This window comes from Erigeron canadensis, chromosome 8, assembly GCF_010389155.1.
Source record: "Erigeron canadensis isolate Cc75 chromosome 8, C_canadensis_v1, whole genome shotgun sequence".
Classification (NCBI taxonomy): Eukaryota; Viridiplantae; Streptophyta; class Magnoliopsida; order Asterales; family Asteraceae; genus Erigeron; species Erigeron canadensis.
This window is the reverse complement of record NC_057768.1, coordinates 693713-706629: the sequence shown is the minus strand read 5'-3', so window position 1 is coordinate 706629 and position 12917 is coordinate 693713. Positions and strand designations below refer to the sequence as shown.

The 12917-nt window shown below is 34.1% G+C and overlaps 2 protein-coding genes across 2 annotated transcripts; one reads left to right on the top strand and one right to left on the bottom strand.

Moving 5' to 3' along the window:
* Positions 1–847: 847 nt before the first annotated feature.
* Positions 848–5886, top strand: LOC122580370 (transcription factor MYB35). The gene is made up of 3 exons (XM_043752643.1): positions 848–983; positions 4479–4608; positions 5280–5886. The coding sequence occupies exons 1-3, from the start codon at positions 848–850 to the stop codon at positions 5884–5886; spliced, it is 873 nt and encodes a 290-aa protein (XP_043608578.1).
* Positions 5887–6890: 1004 nt separating this feature from the next.
* LOC122579289 lies at positions 6891–11774 on the bottom strand. Its single transcript, XM_043751430.1, has 9 exons — positions 11327–11774; positions 10263–10337; positions 9828–10115; positions 9220–9355; positions 8989–9151; positions 8238–8363; positions 7921–8115; positions 7291–7413; positions 6891–7197 (listed from the first exon to the last, which is right to left on the bottom strand). Exons 1-9 carry the CDS (start codon positions 11556–11558, stop codon positions 7105–7107), a joined length of 1431 nt encoding a protein of 476 aa, XP_043607365.1. The 5' UTR covers positions 11559–11774; the 3' UTR covers positions 6891–7104.
* Between the last annotated feature and the right edge of the window lie 1143 nt (positions 11775–12917).

Genomic DNA, 12917 nt, shown 5'->3' with positions numbered 1-12917 from the left:
CCTCTAGACAGTCATGCTGACCTGATTTTCAGTTTATATAACAATCCCAGCTCACTTCTGTTTAATTCATTGTCTTTCACACAAAGCACCTTGTTGGTATTTTGAATCTTTCCAATGGATAAATAGTACATTTCGTTGCATGGTATACAAGTCTCTATAGCGTATATTGTTTTGTTTCGGATTTAATTTGATTTTTGGAACATATCGATACTATATTATAAAGCAAATTCACTTTTCAACTTTCAACATTTAATTCAACAATATACACATATTAATGCATAATGTACCATACATCAATGCATACAACTTTCTCTATCCTCCATAAATCATTTTATTCCTCTAATTATTTCAAAATCTTTTATCTTAAAAACTGTACATCGATAAATTATAAAAATGATATGGATGTTATTAAAATTTCATGCTCTTTCATTAAAGATGTCATTCGATATATTTTCGGCGAATTTTTAAATCCGAGTGTGGAGCCCGTACGACTAAGGCATTTGACTATGACACTCTATGACATATAACCTCCTATGACCTATCACACTTTATGACCTATCAGCCTCATCATTTTACCGTCGCAACGCGCGGGTACTTGCTCTCGTATAATATGAAGACCCAAGCACATGAGAGAGAGAGTTACCTTTGATGATCATGTTAAGGGTGAATGAAGAGATCATGCAATATGTGCATTTGGCACCTACATAATTCAACATGCATTTGTTGCTTTGGCACTTGTTAAATGTTCCTCACATCCTACCATTATATGAATGCTTCTAAAAGTACATCACCAAAACCAACCATCCAATCGAACTGTGTGATTAATTTTAACGATTCTCGATCATCCATGGGAAGACGGCCACCTTGTTGCGATAAATCACATGTCAAGAAAGGATCGTGGACTGTGGAAGAAGATGCAAAGATTCTTGCATATGTTGCTAGCCATGGAATTGGCAATTGGACCTTGGTTCCCCAAAAAGCAGGTGTTTTCTTAGTTTTTTTATTGTCCACAGTATGAAACTCTAATGTTGGTTCATTTTCATAACAAAGTGTATTATGCGTATGTATATTTGTACAGGTCTTAACAGATGCGGAAAAAGTTGTAGATGGAGATGGACTAATTATCTGAGGCTAGATCTCAAACATGATAGTTTCACACCTCAAGAAGAAGAACTCATTTTGAGATACCACCAAGCTATAGGCAGTAGGCAAGTTTAAATGAGAGACGTTAAATTCAACTAAAAAGGGTTAACACTTAAAGTTATGTCATGTATTTTGATTATAAGACTAGTGAAAACAAAAAAAAAAGGGTTGGCTTATCCATCCGACCTAAAACAGATTCATCTCATCCTAACATTTTACATGTTTTAGCTTGTTACCAATCCATTCATTTTGCTATGTTATTTTGACACATTTAGGTTTTCTTTAAAGCTAGCAAAATGGGTTCAATGAGCGGGTTGGTTAATAGGTCCAAACATGTAATATGTTTGGGTAAAAAGGAAGCGGGTCGGTTCAGCCCAAAACACTTTTTTCCTAAGCTTTTATAGTTTTGTTCTTTCTGAATCTAACTAATGGGTCAAACATGATTAAACAATCATAGTTCTCAACAATAATTATTATGTTTTCCATAAGATGATAAGGAATTATATTGCAGATACCTTTTGTCCTACCTCTCAACCCATTTGACATGTTTCTACAAAAGAAAATTTTAAACAAATTAAAAACATCCATAAATCAGAAAAAGAAGGTCAAAAATTGTCAATCTAGTTTTTCTGGCATCAGAGTAAGTTTCTTTTGTGCTGCATCTTTAGGTGGTCATTAATAGCAAAAAAACTGCCGGGAAGAACAGACAGGGACGTAAAGAATCATTGGAACACGAAACTTAAGAAAGAGCAACACTGATACGTGGAGACCCGGGCAAGAACACCAGCAAACCACTGCAGGTCGACCCACACAAATCAAAAAAACACCAGCTCGTTATTTGGATTGATCGAGTCAACTATGTAGTTCAGTTATGTAATAAACGCATGGAATAAGAACTTAAGAAGTATTTAAGCACACTTGTTTTTAAGTTCCTAGTAGTAGTTGCATGTGTGATTATATTATCTTTTATGGAGACCAACGAGCCTAATCTTGGTCTTCTATCAATTAATGATGAAAACATGAATAGTTATAAGGAGTTGGACGTAGATCAGACAAAGAACAAGTGGATACTCTGAGTAAATTTGGATTTCAAATGCATCGTTTGTTTATATGTGACTAAGAGCTTAATTGCCCAACAGACTTGTTAACTGTTTTACCCTGATACACATCAAGAATCATGTAAGATAATGCTCTCACCAAGGTAAGTTGACGAGTTTGTAACAGCCCCCATCCTACTTTGGCTGATCGAGAATGAGAACTATGAACACATTTACTTGGTCACCTGAGAAACTTACTGAAAACCTTAGACTAGTGACAAAAGTATATCATACACAGAATATGCAACAATAAATTTATTTATCTTTATTCGATTAAAATTATATATTAGTATGAGTTTAGATAGATAAATCTAAGATGGAAAGGAAAAACCCAGAGAAGCATGTAAGAAATTTTGGTATAAACGGAGTCGCTGTATGTAAGCTGAGTTGTGAGGATTTGGAAAAAGAAAATAGATAGTAATATAAGTTGAAGTTTTACAGAAAATGGAAACCAACTATCTTTTCATGAAGCTGTTGAAGTTTGTCAATTCAGACATGGGTTTGAATTGTTGGACATGTACAACAGTCAACAAGTATAGAAAAGAGAGTTGCTTCTTGCCAAATGTTCATTAATTAGCACCTTGGACAAGGGAAATAATCAATCTAGGTTCAAATTTATTCTAAATAGTGATGTTATATGCTTCATAAAATAATTAAAAAATAAGTGTAAACAATTAAAAAGCGATGGATGATAATCTATAAAGACTAGTGACAGTCTTTGTTATCTGTTTCACAGGATTAAAAGAGCAAATTCGTCATTCTAATAACTTAAAGCAGTTTTTGGCCCAAAAAATAGGTAAGAATGCGTTTTCTGTTACTTATGTTTAAATATGAAAAGTAATTTAATAAATCGTTGTGTGAATTTTTGTGTTTTGCTGTCAAATACTTAAAAAGGTCATATATTGTGAAAAAAAGGTGCTTGGGACGATTTGGGTTGCTGGTTATAGACTTTTTGCCACTCTACTTGACATGTTAAAAAGAAAGTTAATGTATTCTGCAACTTGCATCCTTTCTTGATCAATACGTAATGTCGATGAATTGCTTGGTGTGTAGTTGCAGCATACTGGTAGTGCGACAAAATAGTTGACATGAAAAGGGCTTCATTTTGGTTCCAAAAAGGACACGGTAGCGTTATGAGTTAGGTTTTGAGTTTGGTGATATGGAGGTGATGGATTATGGACTCTTGAAAGCTCCCATGCTTAGTTATGATAAAAAGGAGAAGCTACTATTTTTGGTTAACTTGGAATATTGATGGAGTTCAATAATGTCTGAACGGAAAATCTACGCTAGCTAACATCTCAAGTTTAATGGCAAATAGCGGTAATTTAAACGTTGAGTGACAAATTTGCACTTTTAACATTTTCACGATCATAAAAAAAATTAAGAACCAAGTGTTTTTGAATTAACCAACTTCGACTGGCTTAATTTAAAAATCCTTTCAATGTGTTATTTAACCTCTGGACTGTAATGTTGACCTAATTTTCAGTTTACATAACAATCCCAATTCACTTGATTTGATTTCATTGCCTTTCACACAAAGCACCTTGGATTGAATCTTTCAAACAAATAAACAGTGCATGCCGCTTTCGATGCATGATATGATTTAATATCAACATTATTATTATATCTATAACATTTTATGAATATTTTTAACAAAAGTTGCCTCTATAACAATATTTGTTTTGATTCGAATTTGATTTTCGGAACATGCATATAGAAATGCATGAAGACCCAAGCACATGAGAGAGAGAGAGAGAGAGAGAGAGAGAGAGAGAGAGAGGGTATTGTATTTCATGGTCATTTTATGAGTGAATGAAAGAGATCATGCAATATGTTCATTTTGCAAGCCAATTCAACATGCATTTGTTGCCTTGGCACTTGTTAAATGTTCCTCACATCCCACCATTATATGAATGCTTCTAAAAGTACATCACCATAACAACCCATCCCATCTAACTTTTGTGTGTATGTGTTTTTGTTTGTGTACAATTAACAATTTCGATCCATGGGAAGACGACCGCCATGTTGTGATAAATCAAATGTCAAGAAAGGATCGTGGACAGCCGAAGAAGATGCAAAGATTCTTGCATATGTTGCTAGCCATGGAATTGGCAATTGGACTTTGGTTCCCCAAAAAGCAGGTGTTTTCTTAGTTTTTTTTTGTTGTCCACAGTATGAAACTCTAATGTTGGTTCATTTTCATAACAAAGTGTATTATGTGTATATATATTTGTACAGGTCTTAACAGATGCGGAAAAAGTTGTAGATTGAGATGGACTAATTATCTGAGGCCAGATCTCAAACATGATAGTTTCACACCTCAAGAAGAAGAACTCATTTTGAGACATCATCAAGCTATAGGCAGTAGGTAAATGAGACGTTTCGACCCATTGATATGAAACTTTTACCCATTATGCCAAGAGTTAAATTCAACTAAAAAGGGTTAAAAGTCATCAATAAAATAGTTTACAACCTTCTAAGGTGTTTTATGGTACAAAATTTAGTCAGGTATTGTAAGTCACAGACTAGTGAAACTCAAACAAAAAGGGGTTGGCATATGGATCTGACCATTTCTGTTTAAATCTTACATAGTTACATTTCACATGTTTTAGTTGTTACCAACCCATCCATCTTGCTATGTTAACTTAAGGAGACATTAAGGTTTTTCTTTAATGGGTTGAATGAGCGGGTTGGTTAATGGGTCTAAATATGAAATATGTTTGGGTAAAATGGAAGCGGCCACTAAGCGGGTCAGTTTAGCCCAAAACACTTTGTAAAAGCTTTTGGCCTGTTTATAGTTAATTAATGGGTCGAATATGATTAAACAAAGTAGTTGTCAATAATAATTATTCTCATGATAAGAAATTATACTGTAGATACTTTTTGGCTGACCCCTTGACCTATTTGACATGTTTCCAGAAAAATGAAAATTTTCATTTACTTATTGAATTAACACATTCATAGATCAGAAAAAAAGGTCAAAATTGTCAATCTAGTTTTTCTGGTATCAAAAAAGTTTCTTTTGTGCTGCATCTTTAGGTGGTCATTGATAGCAAAAAAACTGCCGGGAAGAACAGACAACGACGTGAAGAATCATTGGAACACAAAACTTAAGAAAAAGCTTACTAAAATGGGGATTGATCCCATCACCCATAAACCTCTCAGTCAGCTTCTTTTGGATTATGGAAACATCAGCCACACCATCCCACAGAACACAAGGCCTTTAGACCACCCCCTCCAAGACCCCTCAGATTTCTCTCGTGCAGATAGTTCATTGACAATGATGGACACGTTTCAAGAACAACACGCTCCAATGAACTTTATCACTGCTCATTTCCAAGCCATGACTGAAGCTTCATCCTCTACATCATCACCTGCTTCTAAAGTCCAAGTAAATTTACCATCATCTCCCTCCATTTGGAGCGATTATCTTATTGGTGATCAAGAACAAGAGTGTACCAACGAGCCCAATCTTGGCCTTTTATCAATGAATAATGAAAACACGAGTAGTTATAATGAGTTGCAGACAAAGAACAACTTAGATGTTGCTGCGGCTCCTGTTTCTTTTGTTGAGTCGATCTTAAATAAAGATCTGGAAATGCAGTTGGACTTCCCGCATCTTTTGGATGGATATTCAGAGTACTAAATAGACATCAAGTCCAGGTGCAGTGGTTGTTGTCCTAGTGGTGTTGGTCAGCATGGTTCTACATCAAGCTATTTTCTAGTTCAGTCATATATGTAGTCTCTGAGTTCCAGCATCTGTTGTTCCGTTCATTTCATACATCTAACTAGTAGATTTGGATTTATATGGATCGTTCATTTATATGCAATTACGAGCTTTCCCAACAGACTTGTTAACTGTTTTATCCTGATAAACATCAATAATCACGTAATAATGCACTCACCAAGGTAAATCGAGGAGTTTGTAACAGCCCAATTAGTCGTCGCTACCTCACTTTCCTCATCGCTGCCAATTGTCTCAATAATAATATTCTGTTTGTCCTAAAATTGGCAAAATGTTTGTCTTAACAATATCAAATTAATCATAAAATTCCTAAAAAATTTACTGAAGAACCTGCTACTAGGGTCAAAAGTAAATCATACACTGATTATGACAATGAATTTATTTAAGATGAAACCTGCCAATCACATTGTTATTTTCATCTCTTCCTGAAACCCCACCATTGCCAAATTAGACATATAACTGCTATCAATGAAAATTTTATAAACTAATCACACACTTGTTTTCCGGTTAAGAGTAATTTAGGGGACTCACATTCATGCCAAAAATTTTAAGCCTTCAATTAAAACCAATAAACAGCAAGATCAAAAGACAAGGGCAAAGGATCCCGTTGAGCATGTCAAAGACTATTGACAGCGATCCAGGGTTTGATGTTCAGATCCTCAACTACAATGGAAATAAGGTACCAGCGGAAGTGATGCCGAAGACCTAAAGTGAAAGGGGAAGTTCCGTTTGTCCATAAAATTTCTAACAAATGTCAAAAGTACTTAAACTTATCATGTATGTAGTATAGGCTGCCAGCTAAATATCACTTCCCTTATAAACTCAACACGAATGTACATACAAGCTGTATCTCACTGTGATGGCAGAAACCAAAATAAAAAATAAGACTAAGCTGAACTTCTTCATTGTGAAGACTGAAGAGACGAGTTATATTGAAGATGACTAACTAAGCCTTGTTTTGGATTTCAAAATGGTTTATGGCTGTACACTTGGAAAGAATTCCAGTTCTCAATGTGATTTTTACTTTTAAGATGTGAATTTTAAATCAACAAGAAACATAGAAAATAGTCTATGGACTTTGAATTCTATAATCATATAAAGATGAGAAGATACTCAAATTTAAAACCCAAGCAGGTTGTAATTGGTATAATTGATTTCTTTTAACTGAAGGCAACATAAAATACACTCTGGCAATTCTTGAGCCTTGCTGCCCTGTAATAAAACCAACACAAACTCTATATTAGATTTACTGCGTGTATGTGTGTGTGTGAAATAGGAAGAAGAAAAAAATATATATATGTTTACCTGTATAGTGAGCCCAAAATCCAGGATACAATGCTTTAGTCTATCTCGAAATGCTTCAAAACCTTTTCTAGAGATATAACTGAATCTGTGCATGTTCAGATCAATTTCAAAGTAGTTTTCTCCCTGCAACATTTATCAGATAATTTATGGATGAGTTGCATTATTAAAGAGGGCGTTTGTATGTACATTTTGAAGTCACAAAGTTCTATCAAAAAATATAAATTTTTCAAAAACAGATCCATCCCTAATAGTGATTGTTGCATCTTCATATAGCTAAAGCAAATCTTAAATATATCTCATACAGCACTCATCATTACAACCAACTACCTGATTATGATTAATCATTAATCAATATCACATAATCTCTTTAAATGTCGTATCCAAACACCCCAATATCAAGTATTCTGACACCCCACTTAAACATTAAAATCACATACCATACAGACAAAGACAGAGCAAAAGCAGATAGTGTAATTAATGGGAGATGTGTCTATTTGCCACAGGAAAGACATTTTGTCCTTTCTTTTGATTACTAAAAATGAGGTCTTTAATTGTCAATCAAATAAAAAGCATATACTGTCCAGAAATACCAAGTAAAGTTTAAGTTGAAAATTAGCGGAGTAAATTTACCAGGAAAAATTCATGTTGGGGACGTGAAAGGACAGGCTTCTCATTGTAAGCATTCATAAGCTTTCTTTCTGCTGAATTCAACTGAAGATCTTCTAAGTTTGTGACCCGGCCCAAGATCTTTAATCTTTCCCTGCATGGTGCAATGGTATCTACTGGAAAACCTTTAACCCTTTCTACCTCATCATCAATTATTTTCTGTAATAAACAGCATATACATGGTAGGTAGCCTGGGGTTTTAATAGATAAACAAATAGCTACAATAATAAACTTTTTGTATAGGAACATAAAGCAGGAATGACGAAAGATAATATTCTTACCCTGAGGTTTTCTTGAAAATGCAGTGGAAGTTCCTCATACTTTTCGGATAACTTGAAGTAAAGCACAAAACTCATTCCTTCACCGTCATATTCATGTTGAAATAGTGCCGGTGGATATAAAGGTATCTGATAGAGCAAAGATAAAGACGAAATGTAACATCAATATCATCTAAAAATTCATATTTGCAGCAGATTGCATCAATATAAAACATCTTACAAATAGATAGAATATCTATCTTGGGTACAATTTAGAAGAAAATTCCCTATATAATAGAAAGTTTAGGAAGGGATTACAGTGTGGACACATGTCTGATATACCTTCTATTTATGTATCAAGTTAGGGGATGTTTGATGTACATTTTGAGAAATTATTGCGACTAAATAGTCAGAATCAGATATTCAGATTATTAAATTAGAGTAGGTTGGTAATTTGGATGTGAATTTTAAAAGTGCACATTAAAACTTGCAGGATTAATATCAAAGTCAGGTGACATTTGATTAGAGCTAGACATAGATAAGTAAATATAAATTCTATTTCAGTAATTAGTTTTCTCATATCAACTTCTGATCTGCTTAATCATTTATAGTCAAACACCTAGATCAGTTTAATTACACATCCATGCATCCCCTTAACTGTTATGGAGCATAAGATTTGAAAAACATGGAGATGGCAGAGCATTGCATTATAAGATGTCTAAAAATCTTGTAACTAGATTAAATTTAACAAATATACAAGGTAGATAAGACATACTTGAAGATTTACAACAAGCAATGGAGGGACTTTTCCAGATGATTCAACTCTGGGAAGTTCAAGAAGGCGTGCAATATGATCAATTTTTCGGGGGGATAAGAATACATCGACACCAATAGGGTAGAAAGCAGCTTGATTTGAAGCACATTCTTTCTTTTTATCTCTGTAACACAAAAGGGACAGTGTGTCATTTTCCTAGGTTTGCGAACCTAACATTTGATAACGGTATACCTTATATAATTACGTCCCCGCACTTTAAAGGAACTTGGATCAAGTGGTGACCAGCAATCTGACATTTTTTTCTCTATTGGACAAAATGGAACTTGAGAGCCTGCAATTGGTCTCTGCAAAGTAGCTCTTGGGGATACTGAAACAGATAAAGATAAATAAGTGACTTAAAACAATGACATCAAAAATAATATTTATTCACCCAAAAATAATAAATAACTGTCTACTTAATGTGTCAGTGTATGTCATGTTTTATCATTAACTGGTCAAAGCATAGTTCAAAAAAAAATGGGTTAATGGGTTAGAAGTCTCCTAAAGTGTACTTGTAAAACATAAACCACCCTAATCATTTTAAACACACACACACACACACACACACACATATATATATATATATCAATCAATACACTTGTAATTAGTTTAAACATTAACTGTTAGTGGACAAATTGAAAACTTGGGACAAAAGTGTTCTTAGTCAACCTAACCAGGTCCAAACCATTTGAGCCCATACAAAAAACAGCCTGATTTTACATGTTTCTCGTCCCGCCCATTATACCACATCTAAGCTCTAGCCCTATGGAAGGAAAATATGTAGCAAGCATGAGCCTTACATATAGAAAGATTGGACTGTCCTTCCCGCCACTTAAAGGAAAGTCTTGATAAAGATTTCTTCTTTGCACTTTGAGGGCTTGAACATGATGATTTACTCTTTATATCTGTGGAGGTGGTGCAAGTAAGACAAGGCAGGCAATTGTTCTGCATCCCAAAAGATCCATTGGCAGGTGGTAAGTCAGTCGGTTTTGCGAGTGAATCAGTCGTAGAAAAGGAAGAACCCGTGACATGATCAGAAACTCTTGGAGTTACTGTTGCACTGACAGAATTGCTTTGAGATGCAATATCTGAGAATTTTTCAAAAAGCAACTTTAGTGAATCATGATAGACTTGAACGTGTTAGCGCCCCCAACTCCATAAAACTTGAGAACCCAGATATAGTTAAGTAATTCAAGCAATGATAACTAAAAAGTAAGTTCAGATTTAGAACTTGCCATCTTGAGTGCTGTAAAAATCGTCATCATCGTCAGACTCTAACCCCGTTGCAGTATCAAACCACTCTGTACTCCCTGATAAACATCAGATAGCTCAAGAAATAAATAAATTAACTGGGCCATTAACACATTTTATGACTAGTGACTACAAACAATACAGAACAAACTTATTATTCATCTCAAGGTTGTATTCTTGCTTCATTTTCCAAAACCTCTCAAGGTTGTATTCTTGCTTCATTTTCCAAAACCGCCTTCCCCTCCTCTAAAAAAGTTCCTCGTGTACTTACATAAAACTCAACAAGATGTACCAGACAACATTAACTTTCGGTAGCAATTTAAAAAAAAAAAAATTTTATATCAAATATAGAACATTATATACTATTAGGGCAGCTTACGGAATTACATCTTGATGCACCGTTTATTGGTGTGGCATCGAGGTGTAAAAAAATGTGTCAGTACCGAAATCCTTCCCTCCTACACTTTCTAAAGACTTTCTGTCATGATCTTTTTCTATCTATCAAGAGATACATACTTAACAGGTAATTAATAATTGTATAAAGCTGTGATGAATTACTTTGACAACAAACATCTTCCTAACACAATCTAATCTTAAAAAGTATACATATATTGATATATCTATATATAAAATATAATAAAAGAAGGGAAAATGATTTATGATGTTAACATCATCTTTGTTGGATAATGTTGCTCTCACAAGCTCACTTAAATCAATGTCTACACATGTCAAAAAGCCCCCCATGATTTTAATGGTTTGTGAGAGCAACATTATCCGACCAAAATAATGTTAACATCATCCAAGTTATCCCCATAAAAGAATTAATTAATAATTGTATAAAGGTAGCTACTAGGGATAGTTAGTTAGGCACTCCACCTACATAATAATTTTTTTATACACTAATATATCACATCAGCTACTAAAACTTTTCCCAACTAATTAATGAATGTGAAAACCAAAAGGTCAGATTTTTTTCTGCTTTTCTCAAGCCTCCTCCTACATTTTATAATCAAAAATAATAATTATTAAAAAAAAGAAAAGAAATAACCTTGATTTGTAGGATTAGAAATAGAAGAAGGAGGATGAGGATTATCGGAATCGACTTGACGAGATGAAGAATAAGGATTTGTTTTGTTCCGCCGTCCTCCTCCTCCTATTAATCTTCTTTTTCTTCTTCTTGATGATTTTATTCCTACATTATCATTATTATTATTATGATTATTATGTTTCTTGTTTCGTACACGCATGCATCCTTGTTGCTTTGAAACACACACTCCCATTTCTATAGCTATCTTTATCTGTATATATATATATAGTGATGAATTGAATTAAAGAGACCGGTTCGTCGTCCTCCTCTTCTTCGATCACCAGCAGCAGAAGAAGAAGAAGAAAGAAGAACAAGAGTGGGTGGAGAGAGAGGGAGGGGTCATTATAACCCCCCTACTCAACAACAATTTTTTAAGTCGCTTTTTAACAAATGTCAAACGAGTTTGGGAGCAACTTTGATTTATTATTATGCTACTCAGAGCACCCGGTCACTCCCAATACTAACCCACCTCAACAAAACCTCTTTTTAATACATTTTTTTCAATTCACATTCAATACCCAATACATTTAATATTAACTGATACACTCCAACATATTTATTTTCAAACTTTTAATAAATAAAACCACAAATATAATTTATAAAATAAACACAAATATTATTATTTACACTTTTAGTCCCCCAACATTCGAATTCAAAAAATTTACACTTTTAGTCCCTCAAACAGCTAAATAATTCAAAACATTTACACTTTTAGTCCCTATATCACTCTATATAAAACAACTTTTTTCAACTCATTCTTTCAAAATGGCTAGACAAATATGGACTGAATCCGAAGATCTTTTGTTATGCAAGTGTTGGATAGAAGGATGTGAAATGCACTTCCCAACCCAACAAACTGCTTGGACCAACATATCAGAAAGCTTCAACAGCCTCACAACTGAAGGTCCACGGACCATATCTCAACTACTCAGTCGCTTCAAAAAAATTCGCAATGAATGTAAGGAGTTTGAGACAATCTATACGAGGCTGAAGGCAGAGAGGAGGACCTTATCTGATGACTTACTCTATGCAACGGCACATCAGAAGTACCGCGGGAATTATGGGAGGGGCTTCCGTTACGAGCAATGCTTCATGGAGCTTATCATGGTTTCCTACTTTTGAAACGTTTAATTAAGTGTGTTTTAGTCTTTTAGTTAAGTGTGTTCTAATGTGTCTGTTTCTTATGTGTCTGTTTGTGATGTGTTTGTGTAACGTTATTTGAATAAATAAAATATTATATTTGAATATATAAAATTCTAAAATACCATTTTATTAATAAAAACGAGTACAACACATAAAATAAAAAGCATTACAAACTTATCATGTCTTAGAGCAATTTAACAACGGAAATTATTTATTAATTTCGCCCATATCATCATATGCTTCAAGGTTATGATCGTAGAAGCAAGTTGTTCCATAGCAATTTCAATCTTATCGATCTTTCCCTGCAAATAAGTAAAGTACTGACACTCAAGTTCAGTACAATGCCCGGTTTGTATGTAGGTTATTTGCTATTGACACCATTCCTTCTTCGCTTTTAGTTTGAGACCAA